The sequence below is a fragment of the Acomys russatus genome, chromosome 7 (assembly GCF_903995435.1).
Source record: "Acomys russatus chromosome 7, mAcoRus1.1, whole genome shotgun sequence".
Taxonomy (NCBI): domain Eukaryota; kingdom Metazoa; phylum Chordata; class Mammalia; order Rodentia; family Muridae; genus Acomys; species Acomys russatus.
The window spans coordinates 14,214,293-14,241,366 of record NC_067143.1 but is presented as its reverse complement, the minus strand read 5'-3'; the positions used below and the strand labels follow the sequence as shown (position 1 = coordinate 14,241,366).

Below are 27,074 nucleotides of genomic sequence, written 5' to 3'. Positions count from 1 at the left end.
GTGCTCAGGGAGGCAGAGTCCAGGACAGTCCAGGCTACACAGAGAAACCCTATCTCAGAAAAAGAAAAAGAAAATTGGTATGCAATAACAAAAACAACAGAAACTGCACAAACTCATGGAAACTGAACAACTCACTACTGGGTGAAAATTGGATCAAGACAGAAATAAGGAAAGAAATTTAAGAACTTTTTAGAATTGAATGAAAATAAAAATATACACAAATATATGGTATACAAATGAAGGCGGTTCTAAGAGACAAGTTATACACTACATGACTACATAAAATAAAATTTTAAAATACACTTTTTTTTAAAGTAGTAACTTAATGGCACACCTGAAAGCCCTAGAACAAAATTTAAAAAGTAACACCCAAAAATAATGGATGGCAAGAAATACTCAAACTCAGGGCTGAAACCAACAAAATACAGACAAATACCACTATCATCACTATCAACAACAAAATGAACACAAATGTCAATGAAATTAATTAGTTCTTGGCAAAAATAAGTAAGATTGGTAAAATGTTAGCCAAATGAACTAAAAGATGTAAAGAGAAAAATCCATAAAATTAGAGATGAAAGAGGATAGAAAGAAAGAAAAGAAGGAAAGAAGGAAGGAAGGAAGGAAGGAAGAAAGAAAACCAGGTGATGGTAGTACACACCTTAACTCTCAGCACTTCCAGAGGCAGATGGATCAAGGCTACCCTGTTTTACAGAGTGAGGCATCAGGGGAATGCAAACTGAAACTACTTTGAGACTCCATCTTACACCTGTCAGAACAGCTAAGATCAAAAACGCAAGTGACAGCTCTCATGCTGGTGAGGATGTGGAGAAAGGGGAATACTCCTCTGTTGTTGGTGGGAGTACAAATGTGTATAGCCACTTTGGAAATCAATCTGTTGCTTTCCCAGAAAACAGGAAATAGTTCAATCTCAAGACCCAACTATACCACTCCTGGGCATATACCAAAAAGATGCTCCACCATACAACAAGGACATTTGCTCAACTATGTTCATAACAGCTTTATTTGTAATAGCCAGATGTCTCTCAACTGAAGAACAGGTAAAGAAAAATATGGTATATTTACACAATGGGATACTACTCAGCTATTAAAACAAAGAAATCATGAACTCTGCAGGCAAATGAATGGAACTAGAAAAAATCATCCTGAGTGAGCTATAAAAGATCATACCAAGTGAGGTAACCCAGTAGGTAGAAAGGGTCTCAAAGGCAGGCAACAGCTCTGCTCCTACTGTTAGGAGTTCCACAAGAAGATCAAGCTATACAATTCTAACACATGCAGAGGACCTAGGTCAGTTCCATGTAGGCTCCCTGTCGGTGGTTTAGTCTCTGTGAGACCCTAATGGACTCAAGTTAGTTGATTCTCTGGGTTTTCTTGTGGTGTCCTTAACTGGTCTGGCTCCTACAATTCTGCCTCCCCATCTTCCATCAGATCCCCCAGGCTCCACCTAATCATTAGTTGTGGGTCTGTTTCTATGGGTTGCCCTGTCTAGCCTTAACAGAAGAGGAAGTGCCTAGTCTTACTGCAACTTGATATGACATGGCTAGTTGATATCCATTGAAGCTGGCTCTTTTCTGAAGACAAGCCAAGGAGGAGTGGATGGTGGGGAGGAGAGAGAGACTGGGGGGAGAGGAGAGAGAGGAAACTGCAGTCAGGATGTAAAATAAGTGTAATTTTTAAAAAATGTACAAAAGACCTACATATAAGAGCTGGAACAATAAAAACCTGCAAAACAAATAATAGATACTTTTCATTGCCTTAGTCTTGGCAATGGCTTTTTGGTTATGACCAAAGTACAGACAGCAAAAGGAAAGTACACTAAGTAGACTATCAAAACTAAAAATTTCTATGTATCAAAGGAAAATAAAATTCACAAGACAGGAGAATTTATCTGCAAATTATAAAACATGTTAAAGGTCTGCAAATTTGCAAAAGTCTAGCATCCAAGATATTTTTGGAAGAGCTGTAAATGTCTGGGTCATTTACATGGTACTTTTTACTAGTATTCCTATAGCTCAATTTAAAAAAAAAGACAAAGAATCCAACTCATTTAAAAAGAAAAACACCTGGCAAAGGACATTTCTGCAAAGATGCAACCAGGCAACAATGTCATTTGTCATTAAGGTGAAAGCCAAACTAAAAATCATTAGTGAGCACTTCACACAGTGAGATGGCCTAAATTCCCAAACTACAACAGGAAAACTGTCAAAAGATCCAGTTAAGTTTGGACTTGCATGGGGGAGCCAATGTGCCACTCAGTGACAGAGTCTGGTGCACTAATCATTCAAAGTGGACCCCATATCCCTGGGAAGGAGTGCAGCAGTGAGACGTTGACGTTTGCGTACAGCAGACCTACTGCCTGCACTCCGGACGCAGAGGCACGGATTCTCTGTGAGTAGAATATATGAAACAAGCCAGTCAGCAGAAAAACTAGAAATCTCTCCCTACTGAGGCTGTATGTAACAGAGCACGTGTACAAAAGTTGTGCACTGTAAGTCTATCCCAACTGCACAGTATAGGTGCCATTCATATTCTTACATTCCCCAAATATTACAGCTCACTAGTACACATTACAGCTTAGAAATGCTTTCTTCCTTAATAAAGTGTTAGGCTTCTTTTATCTGTATGATCCTACTCTGAACAAAACACCCTGGAAATCCCAGTGGGTACCCTCCCTAGTACAGTATCCACCTGTAACATCACTACATGACCTCAGTATTCTGCTCCTCTTATAATCAAAAACACCAGAGATAATAATCTGGAATTTATATACAAGCATTCCTAGCAAAACTAGACACTAAAGTAAAATGGTAAATTAATCCAATTGTCCATCAGTGTATAAATGTCATATATTCAAGTAATAACATCTTCGGCCATAAAAAGGAATTAAGTACTGACATCCCAAAATCCAAATACAAAAGCCTACGATTTGCATCACTGCACTTACATGAAATACTCAAAAATGTAAATCTACTGATGCACAAAACTGATTTGTTACCAGGGACAGGAGGGTGGGGTAACCAAGGAGTGACTGACAAATGAGTATAGATTTGGATTTGTTTATGAAAATGTTCTGAAACAAGACAGAAGTAACAGCTGTTCAAATGTGAATGTCCCTGATGAGGATGGTGGCCCACATCTTTAATCCCAGCACTCTGGAGGCAAAAGCAGGTGGATATCTGTGAGTTTGAGGTCAGTCTGGTCTCCATAGAGAGCTCCAGGCTAGGCAACGGTATATATAGTGAGATCCTCTCTTTAAAAACAAAGCAACAAGATCAAAGAGAAAAAAATGTTAATGTCCCTTATATTGCCCAGTTACAAACAGCACAGTTAAAAGGCTTGCTTTTATGATTTTTTTTTTTTTTTTTTTTTTTTTGCGGGCAGGGGGGGAGCGGGGGGGCTAAGGAGAAAAGGTAAAAGTCACATTTCCCAAAGGACCCAAGCGAACCTACCAATCAGCCTTAATGCTGTCTGTGTGAGTGCCAGCGTGCCTGAGTTGAGCAGGAGGTCAAGGTTGTTTGCACCATGCTGCAGGGTGAGCATGCTGAGCATCACCAGAAGAAATCGAGCTTGTGGGATGGTCCCCAGACTTGGTCCCGCCGGGTTCTCATTGGTAATGGTTTGTAGAGGAACAGGCTGGATACCTAACAAGGATGGACAGTCATTTGAATTCCTTATTTATGTGCACAATACACATGAATCCAAGCACACTGGAGTTTGTTAGTAATTACTTATTCACTTATGTCACTTCTTTTTTTAAGTAGGTTTCCACATAATGTGGTTAAGGCAGATCTATCTTCTTTGGTGATAACACCATCATCTACATTCCAGGTACTGCTATCTCTGTCTTCAAAGTGGAGTTATGAAGGAGAAGAAACTAAGTTAGCTTAGTGATAAATCCTAGTATAATTTTCACCTTTATTGTAAAGTTGAATGCTGTAATAATGGCATCTGTGTTTAAGGAAAGAAGTTGAGCTTTTCCCAGTTATATTACTTCAAATATTCAAACAGAGACCATGAAGGGGTTGCTAACAATCTCTGAGTACTGACAACTTAAGAGTTGGGAGTGGTGGCATACACCGATAATCACAGTGCTCTGTAGGTAGACCTCTGTGAGTTGAAGACCAACCTGGCCTAAATGCTAAGTTACAGGCCAGTAAAAGCTGCACAGTATAAACCTGTCTCCCAGTGAGATCCAGAAAACAAAATGAAACAGAACAAAAAATTCAAACAACTACCAATTTAAAAGTTTGAAGGATGAGCACCTCAAAGTGTGGCATTCCCTATTATACAATAAAGCCCTAAGGTTTCTAAAAATGTATCATGATGTTTTCTAAATGTCTCTAGGCCTCTTTCAATTTCCTACCATACAACTAATCTTATTATTTATCTACAAGTACTCAAATTATTTACAAGAAAGGTATTAGTATAGCATACTGGCACCTTAAAAGTACATGGTGCAACACTCACAATAATGTAGTTTAATTTATTTTATCAGACTATTTTGAAGTTATATGTTCTGCCATATTGTGAATCTTAAAGAAAAAAAAAAAGCTAAAAGCACCTAAGATTATTAATCTGATGTACAAAGTTTCCTAAAGCAAAAAGTGACCTCTTAGAAATTTCCACAATTTACAAAAGTGCTATAATCACAGGCATTACTATAACATCAGTTTTAAAATAAAGCCTTTTAATTATCATTTTTTCTTTAGCTCACCTAGCTCTTTAAATTTGGCACCTGCATCCATCAGAACATATCGAATATTCTGAACTGCCCAAGCATACAGCTTGCCAAAAGTTACTTCCAGCAGCATCCGATTAAAAGGTGGGATCAAATCTACATCCTTCAAGCAGTCTGTAAGTGGTTCCCTTTCAAACAAAGAAACAGAACTTGACTTGGAACACTGTCAGACTTTTAACTTCAAAACAACAGTAGTGTGTTGCCAAGATTCCCATACTTGAGAAAAATTTTATAAAGCTTTACCCTATATCAATTCCTTCAGGAATAAGTCTTTGCCATCCACAAAACATAGCATACTGCACAGAAGGAAGTAAGAAACTTTTGGCTGCCAGTTTCAAAATTGTATCTATCCCTTCCAGACGAACCTCTGCTCTCTCCAACTGCAAAATAGCAATATTCATAGTCAGTGTTCTATCTGACTTAATGCAAAGAACCACGCCACAGAAAGTCTTACCTGTTTCAGTAGGCACTTTCTCATTTTTTCCACATCTACTGGTTCTTCCTTAAGGGCAAATTCAACGATTGTATTGAGGAGCGCAGACTGTGGGTAAAGGCCCTGTACATTTTGCTTTAACCATTTGTATTTATGAACCCCTGTAACTGTACTCAACAGTGGTTGCCATTTATCCTAACAAGAAAGAACAACGTGAACCATTAGTTTACCCTATTATCATGTACTGTAAACATTCTTTGAATATGCACAGGTAACAAGAGTAGTTTTGTTGTTCGTTCATTTTGCTATCACTAGGAACAGAATCCAAAGCATCATAACACAAGCGAGGAAAGCAAGTAATATGTTACTTTTAAAAATATTAATAGCCTCAGGGCCCAAAGGTTTCTCAAAAAATAAAAGAAAGAAATGAATGAATGATACATTTTTTAAAAGATGCAGTACAGAGCCAAAAACAAAAGTTAATAGCTCTCTAGCAGTGTGACTAGCCAGAACACTGTAAACCAAGTTTATCAAGGAGTGTGGGCCATAGTTGTAAAGGCAACAACAGCATGGTCCAGAGATTCCTTTGTGTGCAATGTTTCTATCACCCAATCTAAGAATAACAGAAAATACTTCACCTTGGGAGACTTCATGGAAATGGGTCTTTTGTCTACATTTATAGGACTATGAGGTAAAACACAAGCTTCTTCTAAATCACTCTCCTCATTTCCTATTTTTTCTTCACCATCAGTAGATTCTGGTTTCTTAGGAACTGTAATTGAAAACATAAAAATCACTTCTGTAATTTTTAATTAAGATATATTTTAATGTGTGAGAATAAATAAGTTGGGTTGTTTTTTTTTTTTTTTGCCAGCTTGACAGAAGCAGGGAACCATAACTGAGAAAATGCCCCCTTGAGACTGGCCTGTGGGCAAGCCTGTAGGAGATTCTCTTAGTAAGAGATTGGTGTGGAAGATCCCAGCCCATATCATTCCTGGGCAGGTGGTCCTGGAGTCTATTAATTTAAAAACAAAACAAAACAAAACAAAAAAACCAGGCTGCACAAGTCATGAGAAGCAAGCCAGTAAGCAGCATTTTTCTGTGGCTTCTGTTTCAGGTCCTAGCTCCAGATTGCTGCTTGGAGTTCCTACTCTGACTTCTCTCAGTGATGGAATGTGACCTGAGAGTTGTAAGATGAAATAAACCCTTCTTACTCAAGTTGCTTTTGATTATAGTGTTTTATCACAGAAAAAGACAAAAACGATGTATATTTTCTTCAAAGAAAGCACAGAATAGCACCATGAGCTATAATGCTGAAACAATAGAAGTGAAAGCTATCACAATGACTCTCTCATGACATCTAGAAACAACACTCTGCCATATCATGTCAAGGAAAAAAAAAGTGAAAACACTACAACAAAGAGGAGCGATGAAGCAGAGGGAGTCTGCCATCACCAAGCCTCTTCTAAAGAGCAAGGCTGAGTAACTAAGACTTTGAGGCCATTCAGTCTTTTGTAAATATGCGACACTACAGATTCTATATCACAAAAAATAGTTACAAGTGACATAAATATTAACAAGTGGAGGCAGGGCAGTAACTGGTGCTACAGCTCAGCAGATGAGATGTGTGCTGCTGAACCTGAGACCTCGAGTTTAATCCCTGAAACCCACATGGTGCAAGGAAAGAACAGACTCTTGCAAGCTGTCCTCTAACCTTCACGAGCGTGTCACAGCACTCAGGACCACATGCACGTGTGCCATACACAACAAACATTTTAGAAAGTTATACTTTTATTTATGAAAGTTGCAATTTAAATTTCATGTTTCAAAATATTGTGCTTTTTTCTGACTTCTTACAATTTAAAATTGTAAACAGCCAATCTTAGCACATAAACAACTCAAAGAAAGCAACTGGCCCCATTTGGCCTACAGTCCCTGCTTGTCCTTGCAGGCCTCCTGATTGATTCTTACCCTCCTCAGACCCAGCACTGGGAGAACTAAGCAGGTCCACACAGGATCTCACTGGGAGGAGACACTGGAAGCTGTGCCTGATTCGCTCTCAGCTTCCTCATATATATCCTCCCCTTTGTTAATACTCGTCTGTATCCTTCTGCAGTGATAAGCTGTAACTGTGAGCTAAGAGCATGTTATCAAGTCTGACAACATGTTGGGGGCACAGCTTAACATCAGTGTCCTTAGTTATTCCTACAGGTTAATTTTTTTAAAACTGAGTTGGGATAAAAAGAAAAAGGGAAGGAAGGGGTAGGAAAAGGAAGAAAGAAGAGGGGAAAGAGAAAAGAGCAGAAGAGAAAGAAGAATAGTAAAAGGAAAAGGAGAAGAATAGAGGGAGAAGTTAGGAGGAGGAAGAGTAGACAGAAGGGAAAGAGGAAGGAAGCACAGGTGGAGAAGGACAAAAGGAGAAGGAAGGAGGGAGGGGAATATAAGAAAGGGAAAGAAACGGGAAAGAGACAAAGAACGAAATGGAATAGGGAAAGGGAAAGAAAGGGGGAAGGACAACAGTTTCAAACATCACACAGTAAATCTGGACACTCACAACTAGAAACTCAGGATCCAGAGACATGAATTAACTGAGTTTTGAGAAAGGCCTGAGATCTGGCTATGACCTAACTTTCCATGGTGTCAATACCTGTAGTCAACTATGATCCAAAAACATTGTATTTGTCTTGATTCTCTGAGGAAAGAATGACTACATCCAGGTAAGCTCACTGCATTCAACTGTGATAACTATCCTGCTTTATTATTATGGTTCATCTCATACTGAGCACAATTTACTGTGCCTGGTACTACTGAAGGTCTTAGAATATATCACCCAAAGATACAAAGAGAGAAACATCCTACTCAGTACTTCAAAACAACAACAAAATATTTTCTTACAAAAACAGCAAGATCCAATCATAAGATGAAATGTTCCAATATATCTCATTACTAGGATGCACGAACTTCATAGCTTTTTCTTATCAAGTTACTAAAATAACCAAGACTTTACAATAAAATACACGTAAGTATATATACATAGAAATGCCACAGGCAAGGACCAATATCAAAAACTACCCTGTGAAGTCACAGACTCAGCCAAAGGTAACAAAGGTTACATTATTACCTCTCTTTTTCCTTCTTTCTCGGATGATCTTCTGAGCTATCCTCCTCCAACGGGGCAATGAGCCTAATAGCTTAAACTTAGACATTATGGAGAGGTCACTACAAACAGCAGGCCTCAATTCATTGAAGAGAAATCTTAAGCGTTCAATGACAGGGGCACACACCTCCTTGTAGGACCGGCCCTGTTCTTGATGAGTCTGCAAGTTAAACAGGGAAATGGACTTAGCAATAAATATTTTTGGCAACTGTCTAACACAGCACAGAAAAAGAATTAAAATCCATTCACCTTAATGAGTGAACATTTTGCTTGGTAGACAACTCTACAGACATCTACTACAGATTTGGGCAATGTTCTGTGCTTTACTTGCTCAATACTAAGTGTGCCCGCATGGACTAAAGATAATGCCACATGACCTGTAAAAGACATTTTTGGAAAGGGCATGGTAGGAATTAATGAATATTGTATGGCATTTGAAAAGTCTACAATGTAGTTAAAACATGGATACTGAGCTCTATACCTAAATCTTCATGTTTTAGGAGGCAGCATAACAGCAGACGGCCAACCTCTTCTACAGGATGCTCAGGGGGAAATGTGATCGGTGTGGTCAAGTGGCATTGCCGACAGTACCTTTCAATTTGACAGAGAAAGTCCTACAAGAGACGGATCAGAGTTACCTCAGAGCCACTAGTAAATCTTCACAAACACCAAAGTGCCACAGCTTTTACCCAACTTATTGCAACAGGTGATCTATAGCTCACTTTAATGGTAATAGAATCAATTATCATCTCAAAACCAACTCTCCAAATAACAGACAAAGGTGTGCTGTGTTGGAGATACAGAACGCTGAGTCAGAAGTATCTAGCTCACCTTCACATTGTGGTCCTGGATATTATTGTCTGCGATGGCTTGCAGGAATGCCTGAGAGTGATCACCCAGGGCCCATCTATGAGAACACAGGCGGGACTTGCTGATGGGTGTGCCCCCAGGAGAGCTACAGTGGTCCTCATCTTTCTCTTCATTGTAGCTGTAGTGAATCTGGCTGGTCTGTAGACCCCCAGAGAAAATTGATGACTGCAGCCACTCTAGAAAATATGTAAGTATTCATTAAAGATAAAACGAAATAAATTCTTCTGAACTCAACACACAAAAAATGAAATAAATAAAATAAAATCCTGAACTGAATACTCAATTCTACACTAGAAGTTTCTGATTGTCCAATATACCTCAAGGATGAGGTGGTGGTTAGTTTGAATTGTCAGCCTGACACAATGTAGAATCATTTGAGGAGACTCTAAGGGACTGTGTAGCTCAGATGGGCCCTGTGACCTGGGAAGACGTAGGCCCACGGAGTGGCCAGTCTCAGCTTGGGTCTGGGCTTGTGAAGTGCACACAGCGGGCAGAGTAGTAAGCATGCATGTATTCATTTTCTCTCTGCTTTCGACTGTGCGAGTGATGAGCTGCTCCCAGTTCCTGTTTCAACTTTCCCACAATGATGGACTGTAATCTGCGACTGTAAGCCAATAAACCTTTTCTTCCCCTCAAAGCTGTTTGTGTCAAGGTGTTTCTTCTGAGCAACAGGAAGAGAACCAAAATGCATGACACTAGAACCCACTGCAGGCTTCACAAGTACTGGGTGCTGTTTTGGAGACTATTTCAACATGTTCCCAAAGGATTCTTACACTGGGAGCTTGGTCCCCAATATTGTGATGTTAAGATGTGATAAGACCTGTAAAATATGGGGCACAGTGGGAGGTCCTTAGAGGTAGGGTGGCTGTGCCCATGGAAGAAGTAGATCTAGTGCCTAGAGGATCCTGATTAGCCATAGAGAGAACAATTGCTATGAAAGCCTAAACCTCACTCCTAAGTCACACTCTGGCTTTCTGTATTATCATGTCAACTCATTCAGAATGGGCAATGTAGCCATTTGGGCCTGCCACTCATGTTATTTGGATGTACTTAGACTTTTATTATGGTAACACACCACATGAAGACTCAGATAACATCCTTTCCCATGGAAAAGCAGCAAACACTCCATTACACGCTAAGCACGCAACTCCAGTTGTGAAAAGAAGACAGCAGAGGCATATCAAGGGCTTGAAGGTGGAAGATTACCACTACACTAAAGGAATGACAACGGAGCATTGTAAGCTCTAGAGTAAGACAAAGATGCTGAGCATGAAGACAAGAAACAGCATGCCTGAAAGGTTTCTGTAAAGAACACCTTCCATCTAAATTGTTCATAAAACTAAGGAAATAAGATATATATTGTTTAACAAACAACTTGCAGTTGTTCAAAAGAAAACATCTTAGACATGGGAAAGCAATAGACTGGAAAGGAGAGCTATGTGTGGGACACAGGATCAGGCAGCTATGACAGAAATAGGCCTCTTGTTGTGGCCATTAGACGTATTAATTTTAGCTATTTATACCTCATTGGAGGAAATCCCACTAGAAAATTACTGGTATGCACATCACTCTAGGTTTTCACTGAGAACTTATCAGTAAATCTAATCTAATCTAATCTAATCTGCTAATTACTACAGCAACCAAATTTGGGATGCTTTCAGTGTTTTTATTGGAAATTTAGGTTTGGAGTACCAGGGAACTTTTACAAATGGCTACATCAATTGTTCTAAAATATAAAACTGAGATGATCCTAATCACGTTGCTCTATGGAAAACATAAGCAAACACCTTTTATCCCCCAAAGACAAGCTTCTGACCTGGCAGAGGGTAGGGTCCCACCTGCCAAGACGCACAGTGCCTTCCATTCCTTTAACCCTAGCGTCTCCAAGCTCCTCCTTTGCTGACTTAGGTGAAGCTCACCCCCCACTAGTATGACAAGTCTCAAGGAGGAATGCAGGTAGTGCAGTCTACTTCACAGGCAGCTTAGCAAGCATGAAGGCCATCTTGCTTTCTCTAGACACTCACTCTAAAGGTCCCTCCTCGCCTCAGCAGGGTCCTTCCCATTATGTGCTTCTGTCTAGAAAGCTGTACCATAAAACTGGTTAACAAAAAATAAAGTTTTTCTTACTGGCACATTCAACCTCCACAGGAGATAGTGGTGTGCTCATTGCTAAAGAGGAAGCATGCAATCCAAGAAGCAGGCCCAGGTTCCTCTCTGTGTCGATCAGAGGTGAGGACAAACTTCCCAGATCTGGTATGGTGACAACTTCTTGGTCAGGCTGGAAAAATTAATTTGTCATTTGAGAAAACAAATTTTTAAATTTAACAGCAAAAAGACCAACAAGTTATGTGCCTAGTTATCTCCTGCTATGTTGAAGACAAGAAGGTGCTAAAGCCACTTGTCACTACATCCTGTAATGAGTTTATATTAGAATAACCAATTAACAGCATATAAAACACTAGAGAGCAAGTAGGAGAAAACAAGTAACAGCTAGCTCTAGGGCAGAAAAGAGGAGAAGCGTCATTAAATGACTGAGCTAGAGTATTCCCTTAAAAAATCAAATATACATTTCAAAATGGTTTGCGTAATGTCTCAGGAAAGGACAACGGATCACTGAGTGCACAAAAACAGCGAGAGCAATGAGGAACAGTGAACACACAGCAGTATCCTTACAAGCTGTTGCCACACATGCTCATGAAATCAGTAATTCTGAGTGAAAAAAATCAAATGCACTACATTCCAGTCACCTCAGACAATGCATGAAGTTCATTTTCCCTTTCATAAAAGGCCTTCAGCCTCACATATGGCATTTGTTACCTCTGGATGTCTGTAAAGTCAACCCAAATATATAAACTCCAAAACTCACGAATTTGCCACAGAAAAACTTATTTCTCTCTAAAGAATTATAGTTCTATCAATTTTTTTCTAGGACAGTAAGTCCTTCTAAATTTTAATGTGCTAGGTGGTGGTGGGTGCATGCCTTTCATCTCAGCACTTGGGAGGCAGAGGAAGGTGGATCCTTAAGTTTGAAGCCAGCTTTGATCTACAGACTTTTGGGACAGCCAGGGCTATACAGAGAGAAACCCTGTCTTGGGGGGAAAAAAAAAACAGAACAAACCAACAACAAACAAAAACAGACTCTTAATTGTGGTATAAATTGACAACAAACTGTAATGCCAAAGTTTACTCTCTCTCTCTCTCTTTTTTTGGGGGGGGTGTGGAACATTTCTCTATTTCTGGCATAATGTTAACCTTTCAAGATTTTATATATCATAAATCTTAACATACAGAACATAAATTTATTTACCAAAAAATCCTATAAACAATCATTTCATGCCCAAATATTATATAACAAGGGAAAAACATCATCCCATAACAGACACTAGAAGGGCACCTCCCGTCACATTCCTGCATTATCACACAAAGCAGACACAGTCTCACCTCCAAATACTGGCCAACACAGAACGCATGCATAGATTCCTGGGTATCTTCAAACTGCAAAGCTGCTTCCAAAGCTACAACTGGATCCTCCCCTGCAAACTGAGCTAAAACAAAAAAGGGAAACAGCAGTATGAGTTCAATTCACTTTGTTCAGACAGCTCTAGTAGACAGGAAGTAAGTCTGGGTCAACTCCAAAGTGTGAATTGCTGACATAGAAGAATCTGTTACTCTCCCAGGCTTAACTGGGCCAACCCAGAAGTTAGAACAAGTTCTAAAAAGTACTAGAAAATAAAAACACATGGGGGTGCCCATCTCTACTCACAGTACTTGGGGAGCAGAGGCAGGCCTATCTCTGCTAGCCTGGCCTATAGTTCCGAGACACCCAGAGCTAAAGAGAACTAAACCTTTTGTCTCAAAAAAATTAAACAAACAACAGCAAAAGCATGATGGTGAGAAATTCTTCAACTTAAGCCTGGATTTGTTGTGCAGACAGAACCAAAGTCACGGATACATTTTGTTAAACCAGGGGCTACATTTAAGAAATCATTCCTAAACTGAGGACTCTTACTTAAAATCACACATACTGCAATTTTTAATAAAAAGTGAAGCTTTACCAAGTATACTATTTCCTGTTAATGATTGTGTCTGGAAGTCTTTTATATCATATACTTTTCCATCAATTACAGTCCAGAAACCACCATCTTTATTGTGGTTCTCCAAATCAGCCTTGCGTATCAGTGTCACCTCTTCGTTATTTCTACAGTTCTGACCAGTAAAAAATGACTCTGTAGAAAAAAAAAAACAAACATCAGTCCACAGATCTAATGTATCACAATAAAACCTCTAAAACGTAATATAGAAGAAAATTTGAGTAGGGAAAGATGTTTTTTACATGTTTATGATGTGTTGTGAGCATGTTTGCACATACATATGTTCACATGTGTGGGCACACAGGTATAGGTGTGTATATACTCTTGTTTGCATAGGTGTAAGGGAGCCATAGATGGATGTACCTTGTTTTCTTAGATGAGGATCTACCAAATGTATTATTTATTGCTGAGTCTGAAGCTGATTTGGCTAGTTTAACCAGTCACATTGCCCAGTGGTTTCCATATCCATCTCCCAAAAGCTGGGATTACACTCACTAAGCTTCCCCCCACCCCGCCCCCTTTTAAATCACTATATAGCCCTGACTGGCCTTCAACTCAGAAATCTCTGCCTCCCAATTACCAGGATTAAAGGCATACACCATCACACCTGGCTACCAACAGGCTTTTTTAATGTGGTTGATGGAGTTCCAAACTCCAGTCCTCACACTTGCACAGCAAACACTTTATCCCCTGAAGCATCCCTCATGCCACGGAAAGCATTTTTAAAGCATGATGAACAACCAAAAAGATAAGAAATTGATCTCACTACTGTTCATTTTTGTTCATCAGAAAATACCGTGAGGAAAAAAAAACCTTCAAGAAATGAAGACAAAGGCTTGTTGGATGTAATGTAATTACTTTAAAACAAAGAAAAAAATGTGAATAAGACTTGAGCTGGCACCTTGCAAAGAGGATGCTCACTTGGTTAATAAACATGTAAAACTATATTAAACAGAGTAATAGTCTGGAAAAAATATTTATAAAAACTACAGCCAGGGCCTAGGGATTTATTTCAATAGTAAAATTTTGCATAGGGTATGCAAAATTCTTGGTGTCATCCTTAGCACCAAAAGGGGAGTAGGGGCCGCCATCCTTAGCACCAAAAGGGGAGTAGGGGCCGCCACATACAACTGTATATCCACCAAAAAGGATGTGAGCCACGTCCTGTTGTAGAAATGCAAAACTCCTCAAACTCAGTGGAGAGGAAAGATGGCATAGTAGCTACACACAAAAAGTGTCATTTTTCAGTAAGTATCTGCTACAAACTAGTACTTCCACCAAGGAACACCCACATGTACAAGCCAAAACTTGCTATAACTTAAACCTGGAATCAGCAAGTAGAAGTCAAATGATGATACATTCCATATAGCAACAAAAATAGAACTTGATGGCAGCATAAGCTAAGAGACCTAATGCTGAGAAGGAAAAGAAGGCAGAATCCAAAGATATAACTGTAAATTTCATTTATGTAAGGTTCAAGAGTAACAAAATTAAAAACTAAACTGTTCAGGAGCAAATGCTTACTTGATGGAAGAAATGGCAGTAAGTACTCGTACTGATGAGGGCACCTTCCCAGATGAGGCAGTATTCCTAACAGCCCTGCCATGTTTCCATGCTTAAGCTAGACAGATCTGACACACCTTTCCCTGTGAGCAAGCACAGTACTCGTCTTTGTATTTTTGTGTGTATACTGCAAAACTTTATTGTTTTTTGAATGTTAAAAGATGGGTTTGAGTGACTGTTGAGTGTTGGGCCCTAAACAGGACATATAGACCCCACCTTTACTCCAAGGCTCATGTGGAAGGGGAGCTAGAAATGGGAGGAATGCTGTGAAACTATCTTCTAGACATGCCCGTGTTGTTATGTCCATGAACTCACAGAAGTGGTGGATACCTGCACAAGACTGGGCCTATGAGCAGTACATCATGGGTGTAGGAGGGACCTAGAAGGCCCCATCTCCCGTTGGGCAGCTAATATGCAACTAATAGTTGCTGGGAGAGAGGGAATCATACTAGTCAATAGTGGAGCCACTTAATGGCTTTTGTCTTAAATAAATAACCCCTACCAATGCTCATGAAGACAACACTAATTAAATGCAGTGGGCCAGGAAAGAAAAAGGGGGGAAGGGGAGGAGAGAAGGAGGAAAGTAAAAGATTAATTTGTGGGCTGGAGAGGTGACTCGGAGGTTAAGAGCACTGGTTGTTCTTCCAAAAGTCCTGAGTTCAATTCCCAGCAGCCACATGGTGGCTCACAACCATCTATAATGAGATCTTGTGCCCTCTTCTGGAGTGCAGGCATACACTGTATCCATAATGAATTTTAGAAAAAGATTAATTTGTTGGGAAAAGAAAGGAATCTGGTGGGATGAGAAATGGAATAAAGCAGAAAAATGGAGTGAATATGATTAAAGTACATTATGTAAAATTGTGAAAGAATCCATTCTTAAATATAACATTTTAAAGATTTTTTTGAGAATTTCATAAATGTATGCAACATTTTTATCTTATTTACCAACTCCCTGCCCCTCCTCCAATTACTCCCAGATCCTGGCCCCACCTGCTCCACCCCCACTCAGATTCATGGGGTTTTTTTTCTTCTTTTTTAAATAATCTGCTCTGTCCATCTTTGTTGCCTAAATATTCATAAGTATAGAGCCCTCTACTTGAGTCCAGGAGCCATATCCACAAAGACTGTAACAGAGTCTCCCTCTCCCAGATGCCATTAACTGTCCATAGCTCCTCAGGAGTGGAGCATCAGAAACTCCTTCACAGTCCATGTTACAATACTGAATAGCCTGATCTTTCACAGGTCTTGAGTAGGCAATCACAGGCGCTACGAGTTTTTAATGTAACAGTTCTGCTATGTCTGTTTCATACTGGTCCTCCCAAACCTCTCGGGCTATTAAAATATTTTATCTCCTCTTCCATGATGGCCCATGAGCCTTGGAGTGGCTGGGTGATGATACCGATCTCCACTATGTGGCTGAGCACTCCACAGACTTATACCTTCTGCTCTGTACTCTGACTAGTTGCAAGCTTCTCCCTTAACTACCATCCACAGTTCAAAGAAACTTCCCTGGTGAGGTCTGAGAGCAACCCATTGATTACATGGATAGTGACATACAACTTTACAGGGCAATTTGATACTGCGTCCACTTATCAAAATAATAGTAGATTCACTCTTGTTTCCTATGAACTCCCCAAACATGAGTTATTGAGCAGACTTATAGTACCAGACATGCATTTTCTCCTATGGAGGAAGCTTAAATACAACCACCAACTGTTAGTCCTGTATAACATCTGTGCTATTTTTGTACCCAATGGGCTTGTCTTGCCACACTAACTGTTACTGTAGTTCACAGAGTTCATCGATATGTTAATATGCTAATGACTCAGCCCCACCCACCCCAACAGTCTACAGATCTTCAGGTACTATGAGAGCTAGTCATCAGGGAGAAAGTTTCTTGAACAGTACCAGCTTGAGCTCTCCATAGCCTTCACCAACGTGTGTAGTATCCCCAGCAATAGGGTCTTACCATCAAGTTCTTGTGGGGAAGCAAGAGCAATGACAATAGCCTGTATCATTTTGGAGGGGTCTCTGGGACATCAGTAAACAACAGCCTGAGAGAAGATGTCCCACAGGGGACACTGGGCTTTTTCTTTGGCAACGATGGTTACTGGGAGGTTACTGTATTTAGGAAGCTTATGAAATAGTACATTCCCATGTGGCTTTTTAAAACTAGTGGCCGGGTATGGTGGTGCACACCTTTAATCTCAGCACTCGACAGGCAGAGGCAGGTGGATCTCTGTGAGTTCAAGGCCAGCCTGGTCTACAAAGTGAGTCCAGAACAGCCAAGGCTACACAGAGAAACCCTGTCTCAGGAAAAAACAAAAATAAAAAACAAAAAAATACATCCTTAGTGCTAAGATAAAGGCTACACAGCTCAGTGGATAAAGGCACTTGCCATACAGGCCAGACAACTTAGTTCAATCCCCAGCACCCACATAAATGTGTAAAGAGATAACTGACTCCAAAGTTGTCCTTTGACGGCCACACTCGTGCTCTAGCACACAAGCACCATCACTCAACATCATAACCAATGCACACACACAAATGATAACATTTTAAAAACACCGTCAAGAAAAAAAAGATTTAAAATAAGTAAAATATTGATCAATCAATGCTCTTAATCAAAGTTAGCAGAGAAAACAAAAAGAGCAACACATAAGTCTACTCTGAAATTAAAAAATGGGGCTAAAATAAGTATTAACTGCATTTAAAAATAAATTTCCTAAATATATAAAAACATGATTTGACATCCACAACAATTTCCTTTGGGACTTCTGTCAGCTTTGGTTTAAACTTGTAGTGTAAAAATGAGCATGTAAAAGAAAAAGGGGGAGGAGGGACCCAGCCAGTGAGAGCTTTCATGAAAGCTGAGCCACAACTCTGGGTAATACTAGCCCAGAAAACCAGAATCACACAGAGCAGTGACTTACTGAGCTTCAAATGTCTAACAACTCAAAACCTAGAAAAGTCAAAGTTTTGTTTCAGCTTGTTACTTACTATAGACAATGAATACAAAGATAAATTTAACTGAATGCAGAATTCCTTGTTCAATGATGCCAATATTATGAGTAAATATCAAAAAGTCAGCTCCTAACCAGGCTACACTATATATAATCACCTAATAGTAACTTGTAGAAATACCACCCAGGGAGCTGGACATGGTGACCTGTAATCCTAGCACTCAGGGAGGCAGAGGCAGGCGGGCCCCTCTGAGTTCAAAGCTAGCCTGGTCTACAAAGGAAGTTCAGAACAGCTAAGGGTACACAGAGAAACTCTTGTCTCGAAAAACTTTAAAAAGACAGAGGGGGGCAGGGAGGGAGGGAGGGAGGAGGAAGGAGGGAAGAAGGAAGAGAGAGAGAGACCGATCACAGGGAAAGGTTTCAAAAACTTCTAAATATCAGAATGTATCTACTAAATGAAAAAAAATCTCTCTTAAATATAACCTAAATCTCTTATTTGGATTATATTCAATTTGCACTTATATGGCTCTCAGTGAAAATGGCAGTAATTAGACTTTCCTTTTTCAAATTTCCTTCAATCTGAAAGGAACGCCTGAGTTACAGCAGACAAAGCTAAAGCTTCCCTCAGTGACAGCGCTTTAGGTTAAGATGGCATACCCATTACCCCAGGCCAGGCCAGCTCTTCCTGGTCATCCCGCTCCTTTCCTGGGGCTAAGTGGTTGAAGCGATCCAGGTGCTCCAGGAGGCCTCCCAGCAGAGGGATAGCTCCGGCCTCTTGCATCAGACTAGCGTTTTTACTGAGCAGAAGCACTATAGAAACCACTAGCTCTGGAAGGAGTACACCTGTATTGAAACAAACAAAGTCAGTAAGATTTTTACACTGTGGGCTGGGGCTGAGGCATGCCTAGCATGTTCAATGGTACAAAAAGACAGAGTGCTATGTCACAGAATAAGGAAGGCTTATTCGTTAGAAATTTCTATAGTACTGTTTTTCAGAGAGAATAGTTCATCTATAAGACTGAATTCTCAAGGTAACATAGTTTTCAAAAACATATGGACTTCAAACACAGACCTGTTTGACCTGTGTATGTGATTTATTCAGGAAAGTATAGTTTGGCAATATTCCTTACCATCTACAAATAAGCTCTAAAGAAATAATGCTCTAATCTCACAAAATTAGCACAAGATTCTGAAAGCAGCAGTTAACTTTTATGCAGTCAAAATGAAGTTAAAAGGCTGGAGAGATGGCTCAGAGGTTAAGAGCACTGACTGCTCCTCCAGAGGTCCTGAGTTCAAGTGCCAGCAACCGCATGGTGGCTCACAACCATCTGTAATGTGATCTGACGCCTTCTTCTGGCCTGCAGGTGTACACGCAGGTAGAGCACTGTATACATAATAATAAAATAAATCTTTTTAAAAAATGAAGTTAAGTCTTAAGCTTTCATCTCATTACATGTCCATTTGTATTATAAAGTTCTATTACCAGGTAACAAAAAAAGGGGAAAGGAAGAGAAAGAAAACAAAAACAAAGTCAAAATGACTAGAATATGTCTAGAATGAACACACAAAGTTGTTATCAACAAAGGATAAAGCACAGCTTTCACCTGTGTCCTAAAATAATGTAAGAGTTAACATGTCCAATCAACGTACAAAAAAGGTTTAAAAAAAAAAAAAAACAACAACCCACAGAAAGGTACCTGTAAAGTCCCCTTCCATTATGCAGGCGACCTCGGCAAAGTGCTGCCAGCTGCTAGAAGCGATGTTGGCCGCCACAGGCAGTATGTCTCCAATGTGTGTGCACACAAGGGCTGTGTACTTTTTCAGCAAAGAGCCAACGCCCATTAGCTCAGGACCTTAAAAGAAGATTCAGAAAACTGCATTTTCACTACTAAAAAATTGACTCTGATACCTGAGTTGTTCTACTACCCACTCCCACGAAGAGATTGTTTACACATATACCCAAACAAGAACATATTTAGCCTCAGCCTCTGGCTCTTTTTTCTTTCATGGAACTAAAGGGATAATAAATTAGATTACATGCCTGATCATCGTAAGAATTTAAATGTTTAAACAATTAAGTAAAATAATAATAATAATATGTCCACCACTAGGGACTGTTCAGTAGTTAAAAGTACTAGTTACTCTTCAGGATGCACAGCACCCACACGGCAGCTTACAACCCTAACGTCAGCTCTGCCTGATGCCCTCCCTCTTCTGACCTCTGTGAGCATCGAGCATACACGAGCTTCACACTTACACACGCATGCAAAAGATTTAATTTTATTAAGTAAATACTTTAAAATGATCAGTATAAATATTAAATATATTAAATACATAATACTCAACAACGCAGATTAAAATGTAGCTTGCAAAGCGGGTACGTATAATACAGTAGGAGAATCACATTGGATGTACAGAATAGACAGACCAAAGCAAACCAAAAACAACATTTGAAAGCTCCAAATGTACAAGACACCTTCACATTTAAAAAAGAAAAAAGACTTACTGGAAATATCTGAGATCTGACCAATATTTTCTCCTGGATAAAGTTTACTGATGAGCAAGCGCTGAAAGCGCAGTAACAGATCCAATGAAGCAGATCTCTCACAGCTACGCTGCTCAAAGTCCAGACACGATGAGATACGGCGAGCAACATCCTTCAGTCTGGCAACAGTCTGAGAAGCAATGTTTCTAAGTAAGGGAGAGAGAGTGAAAAACTAAAGTTTTCTGCTAAAAGCAAAGGAAGGAAGTACTTGACATGAACTTGTTATCAGAAACACAGACCATATGTACATTATCCTCCCCAAATATGTGAGGTGGATCTGCAGCAAGCACATCCTCATTCCAAACTGAGCAGATGCCAAAGATCTAATAAAGCCCAGTGCTTTCTAATTTGCTCTGACAGAACATCAAACAATGACACAAAATAAGAACAGATCTTGCTGGAAAAGGAAAGGGTCTATATAAACCTTGAAAACAAACCTATTTTTTTTAAATCATGAAATAAAAATAAAAATAAACATGTAAAATTTAACATATTTACCCCATGCTGTAGTTTTGAGAGACAGCCCCCCAAAAGCCAAGACAGCAAAAGCTCAGTCCTCAGCTGGGCATTACCAAAAGGTAGTGAACCTTGAGGAAGTGAGACCGAGCAGGAAGAACTTTAGTTATTGGGAACTCTGGCCACCTCAACGGGAATATTGGGAGTCCTGCCCTTCTTATCTTTCTATTTACTTCCAAGCCACCACAAGATGAGCAGCTTTGCTCTGCCATACACTCCTACCATGATGCACCACATTCCCAAATGCAACAGAACCAACCAACTCATGGGGAAAACCTATGAAATGATGAGCCAAAGAACTGCTGGGGTGTGTGTCTATGTGTGTTTGTGTGTTCTGACTGCTGGAGACTGAAGCCATCATGTACGTATGCTAGGCAAGCACTCTACCACTAAGCCCACTCCCAGCTCTACAGTTGTTTCTATTAACCTTTATCATTGAAATTTTTTTAAAGACTTATTTATTATTACATATACAGTGCTCTGTCTGCTTATACACCGGCAGGCCAGAGGAAGGCATCAGATCACATTATAGATGGTTGTGAGTCACCACATGGTTGCTGGGAATTGAACTCAGGACCTCTGGATGAACAGTCACTGCTCTTAACCTCTGAGCCATCTCTCCAGCCCATCATTGAAATTTTTATCACTATTTTATTACTAAAATTGGTAACAACAACTAATTTTAAAACTTAGTCACCAAAATTACACCACTAATCTACTGAAGAGAGCAGGCATGCTCACCCTACCTACTGCAAAAAGATGGACAGAGCTACTGTCACTACCTTGTTTCCAGCTGTGTGCGCAACTGCCTGGGCCAGCCCACTAGAGCTCTACTTTCTTTATGAGTATAAAATATACTCTACACATATTAGTAGGAAGAAGTGAGAGATGCAGAGTTAAGGGTCACACTTAGCTACATAGCAAATTCAAAGTCAAGCTAGTTATATAAGCCTGTCGTCCCTTTGCCTACCCTCCCAAAATTGACAGAAAAAAACAAAAAAAACAAAAAACAAAAAAACCTAGATTCACAGAGAGCAGAATATTAAGAATGTGATCCTTTAGTTCATTTTCTAATAAATCCCTTTCCCAAGTCACACTGACTTTTTGCCTTTTTTTTTTTTTTTAATCCAACTATGCCAGGTTTTGGCCCTTCCCAAAGTTAACTTTTGAAAACAGTTTGAATTCACGTATTTTTATTTTTACTAGCTCTGAAAATGGTTTTCCAAAGAACCACTCACTACTCTTTAATCAAATTTTTCATATAAATTAAGAGTTGTCTTAAAAATAACATATATATTATTTTACATAGATATATAAAACTATAATACATATAATATCATGCAATGGTACAATGATTTTTTTTGTTTTGTCTTTTTGTTTTGTTTTTGAGACAGGGTTTTTAAAAATATTTTATTAATTTATTCATATTACATCTCAATTGTTATCCCATCCCTTGTATCCTCCCATTCCTCCCTCTCTCTCGCTTTCCCCCTACTCCCCTCCTCTATGTCTTTGACTGAGGGGGACCTCCTCCCCCTGTATATGCTCATAAGGTATCAAGTCTCTTCTTGGTAGCCTGCTATCCTTCCTCTGAGTGCCACCAGGCTTCCCCATCCAGGGGACATGGTCAAATATGAGGCACCAGAGTTCGTATGAAAGTCAGACCCCACTCTCCACTCAACTGTGGAGAACATCCTGTCCATCGGCTAGATCTGGGTAGGGGTTCAAAGTTTACTGCATATATTGTCCTTGGCTGGTGCCATAGTTTGAGCAGGACCCTAGGACCCAGATCTGCCCGTCATAATGTTCTTCTTTCAGGTTTCCAGGACCCTCTGGATCCTTCTATTTCCCCATCCTCTCATGCTTCTCTCACCTAAAGAGACACGGGTTTTTTGTGTAGTCTTTGCTGAATACAATGAGGCTTTAAAAAGTAACCTTGCCAAGGCTGGAGAGATGGTTCCTGAGCTCAATTCTTAGCAACCACATGGTGGCTCACAAGTATCTATATCATCTAATGCCCTCTTCTGCCATGCAGGGGTACATTCAGGCAGCCCACTATATATATAATACATAAAGTAATTAATTAGGTTTTTATTTTTAAAAAAAAGAGCACTGGCTTCTTTTCCAAAGGACCCAGGTTCAACTCCCAGCACCTACATGTCAATTCACAACTCTCTGTAATTCCAGTTCTAGAGGATTTGACACCCTCACTCAGATATATACACAGGCAGAACACCAATGTACATAAGGTAAAAATGTTAAAAGAAAATATAACTTTGCCATAATTGTTCTAATTTGCATTTCCCTGCTTATTAATGGACATAAGAATATTTTTCTATCTCCTGACACTCCAATTATAAAGTATTACAAACCTCTTTTTATCATCAGATCCTCTCTTACCCACACTTAAGAACCTTCTCTTCAGCTGGAGAGATAGCTCAGAGGTTAAGAGCACTGACTGCTCCTCCAGAGGTCCCGAGTTCAATTCCCAGCAACCACATGGTGGCTCACAACCATCTATAATGTGATCTGATGCCTTCTTCTGGGCTGCAGGTATACATGCAGGCAGAGCACTGTATACATAACAGTAAATAAACCAATCTTAAAAATAAAAAATTCTCTTCACTCTAAAGTGTACCCTAGGTAATCTTCCGAGTAACTCTTCAATAGCTAAACACATTCTTGAGGCCTTAGTGCTAGATTTCACAATTAATATTCAAGCAGCACTTGCCTACTAAAATATAACACAGCTAGTACTACTCACCTAAGAAGCTGCTGTATGAGTTGAACTAGAGGCAGACACTGTTTGCCAGATGATTCATAGATCCCAGTATTAATTAGGTCTTTATCCAAAGGAGTCCTACTTCTATGGAATGTCGAGGCACTGGCTTCTTGTTCGTCAATTTCTTTTTCCTTCTGTGCTTCTTTTTTGGCTTCTATATCCTGAAATTCATAAAACACAAACTGGTGAGCAGTAATCTCATTAGCACCCCCGCAGTCCTAGCCTCAGATGCTGATGCACACAGTTGACAAGACCTGATGGCATGGCCTGTCAGAAACTCCACCTCTTAGTTGCTATTTTAAATATATTATTCTCCTATAGAGTCAATGAAATCTCCTGTTGTTCAGCTTGACTCGTTAGCTACTGTAAAGTAATTAAAATATTTCTTTGTTTCTGCTTGCTTCCTTCCTTCCTTCCTTTCTTTCTCTCTCTCTCTTTTTTTTTTTCCAAAATGTGTATGAGTGTGTTGCCTGCATGTATGTCTGGACAAAATATGCCTAGTGCCGGTAGAGGCCAGAAGATGGCATTAGATGCTGTAGAACTTGAGTTAGACACTGTAAGTCATCATGTGAGCACTGGGAATCAAATCAAGGTCCTCAGGAAGAGCAGCAGCCAGTAGGTGCTCTTACTGCTAAGTCATCTATCCAGCCCCGAGACACTGAAATCTTTGCCACCAATTCTGACAAATACTGAGTATTGGCAGACTTCTCCATAGTCTCCTTTGTAAGGTCAGGAAGGAGCTGCAGCTCTCACATAGCTGGTACAAATGTAAGGAAAAGAGGCCTTCTGGGAATCCATGAACATGCATCTTGGAACTCAACAAGTGTTACCTCAAAGTATTTAGTCACCGGGAAAATACATGCTCACAGGATTAACACCCACTTTCTCTCCTGATGAATGTAATGATCCTAAGGATCATAGTAGACTTAAGACCAGAAACAAGTAAACATCCTTCAACAGAAAACTAAATGTAGTATTACACCCATTCAATGGAGTACTTTTCAGTAATAAAAACCATGAAATCACCATCAATCATAGAAACAAAGTAGTAACATTAACAATGATGTAGGTGAATACAAAAACCATCAACTGAGGCAAGAGAAGAGGTATTAGCACCTACAGTCCTACTTACATGACACACAAAGCAGATAATCTAGAGGCAGGGAGTAGCCTGAGTAAAAAAGGACATAAGGATCTTCTAGGGTGATGAAAATAATCTACATGATGGATGTATCTGTAAAATTCACTTAAGCAGACACCTAAGGTGGCATCATTTTACCACAAATAATACTTTGATCACTTTTAAATTAGTAAAACCAAAGAGTTTTAAACTTTAAACATTTATATGTAACTAAAAGTTTTCCATTTGGGTTCTTGAATGTTATAGTCATGATTCCATACGTACGAGTACACAGCTTTCAATCTAACTATAAGTAAAATCACTCATTGGCTCCTCTGCACTCCTAGCATACCTGGATTTCTGCAGTAATGGCTGCATTTAACGCTGACTCTAATCCTCCATCAGCCATCAGGCTGCCAACTAAAAGATCAATCATGAATCGACGACCTGGACTTATATTCACTTCATTGCCAGAAACTGAAAAAGAGGGGAATTGTTTTTGTTTAGTTTGATGTCTGCTTTTGCCAATTTTAATAAGTGCCACCACATTCCCCACACTCCTATTTGTGCCCGATTCTGCACCTAATAAAAGCTCACCTGTGCAGGGCAAGAGTGCGGAGAGCGCCCTGGCGCGCTCCTCAGCTGTGGGCAGCAGCACAGACCAGCCGCTCTGCAGCACAGCTTGGGCAGCTGACTGCACAGTACCCAGCACACCTGCACTGCTGGCCAGGGTCACCACAGTCTGCTTCAGGCTGTTCAGGAGCACACTGCCCAGACCTAAACCAAGGAATTCCGGGTCAACCTGGTGACTAATGGCAGCATGCAACTATAAAAAGGAAAAAGAAATTATTTAGAACATCCAAAAGCAAATGTAGTTTTCGAAACTCTAATAAAAGACTGAATAAAACTTAATTTGAAATATAAATAATATAAACAAAATTAACTTCTCAGTTTGTTAAATATCCTTATCCAAAATGCTTCAGTGTTCTGAAATGCCTTCACATATATGAAGCACTTGAAGGGACTCATGTAATGCACAAAACTCACTTATGGCTCATCTCAGCCTTATGCATGTAGCCTGGACATCATTTTAAGTATTTTTACACATGAAGTAGTTGGCGTACACTGCATTTTCCACCTACAGAATTATGTTAACATTGAAAAAGTTTAAAATTGGGACCATTTTAAATTTTAGACTTTCAGATTAGAAAGACTGAGACTTACACAAATTTTTTAAAACTCTATTAAAATTTTTTAAACCACTATAGTTGGGAAATCTCATTGTAAAGTACTATAGTGTCTTACCCAGCTCGAAATGTGCAACAGTAAAGTGCAAGATCAGCACAAGGGACTAAACATTGTAGAAGAAGCAACCCTCAACCATCTGCACCCAGCAGAGAAACACCTGTAACCAACTGCAGTTTAAAACTACAGAGCCAAACAACAGACACAGGCAAAGTCTTCAGGGCAAACCAAGAACACAGATACAGAAGGAGCCAAAGGTTCTGATTTTAAAAGGCAGAGCCCACACTTGGGCTTTAGATCAGCATCCAATAACAGAAGGGTGGTCCCCAAGCTCCTCACAACCACCCACTAAACCTGAGCTTTCCCTAAAGCGCACCAGCCTACTGTGACAGAGCCACACTATTCCCGTGCAAAGCTTCCAGCACAGAGAGCCACAGGAATTAGGGCGCCAGCCTAGCCTTTGAGTAGCTGTAGGACAGTAGTCTACTACCAATCTAAGCACAGGTACCAAAGGTCAAAAATGAGCACCTGGCCTGGCTACAGCCTGTAAAACCCTAGAACACAACAGCAGCAAATACCAAACTGTCTTCTAGGGTCACTATAACAACTTATGCCAAAGAGAAACCAATCACTATGAAAAGGAACAAGGCATTCTACAACAAACTAACATGAGTGAGGATCTTTGTCAAAGAAAATTATGCCCCTAGAGATGGTGACAATTAAAAAAAAAAAAAAAAAAAAAAAAGGAAAGAAAAATTATATGTAAGTATATGCAAAATGCTCTTAGAAGTCAGCCGGGTTTAATTCCAGCACTCGGGAGGCAGAGGCAGGAGGATCTCTGAGTTCAAGGCCAGCCTGCTCTACAAAGCGAGTCCAGGACAGCCAGGGCTGTTACATAGAGAAACCCTGTCTGGAAAAACCAAAAATAAATTAATTAATTAATAAAAATAAAAAATAAAATGCTTTTAGAAGTCAAGTATCAGAGGGCCAGTGAAACTGCACAGCCAATAAAAACACTTACTAC

General features: G+C 39.8%; 1 protein-coding gene across 1 annotated transcript in view; it reads right to left on the bottom strand.

The window, feature by feature from the left end:
- Herc2 (HECT and RLD domain containing E3 ubiquitin protein ligase 2) overlaps positions 1–27,074 on the bottom strand; it is a 178,624-nt gene that overhangs the window by 97,822 nt on the left and 53,728 nt on the right. Inside the window, exons 18-35 of the mRNA XM_051148642.1 lie at positions 25,403–25,631; positions 25,158–25,282; positions 23,668–23,846; positions 20,349–20,533; positions 19,540–19,695; positions 18,500–18,685; positions 13,278–13,448; positions 12,664–12,767; positions 11,350–11,500; positions 9,184–9,398; positions 8,834–8,966; positions 8,602–8,729; positions 8,317–8,512; positions 5,834–5,967; positions 5,217–5,390; positions 5,006–5,142; positions 4,739–4,890; positions 3,474–3,665 (exon numbers count right to left, since the gene is read on the bottom strand). Coding sequence (XP_051004599.1) covers positions 3,474–3,665; positions 4,739–4,890; positions 5,006–5,142; positions 5,217–5,390; positions 5,834–5,967; positions 8,317–8,512; positions 8,602–8,729; positions 8,834–8,966; positions 9,184–9,398; positions 11,350–11,500; positions 12,664–12,767; positions 13,278–13,448; positions 18,500–18,685; positions 19,540–19,695; positions 20,349–20,533; positions 23,668–23,846; positions 25,158–25,282; positions 25,403–25,631 — 2,947 coding nt within the window. The remainder of the gene's footprint in view (positions 1–3,473; positions 3,666–4,738; positions 4,891–5,005; positions 5,143–5,216; positions 5,391–5,833; positions 5,968–8,316; positions 8,513–8,601; positions 8,730–8,833; positions 8,967–9,183; positions 9,399–11,349; positions 11,501–12,663; positions 12,768–13,277; positions 13,449–18,499; positions 18,686–19,539; positions 19,696–20,348; positions 20,534–23,667; positions 23,847–25,157; positions 25,283–25,402; positions 25,632–27,074) is intronic.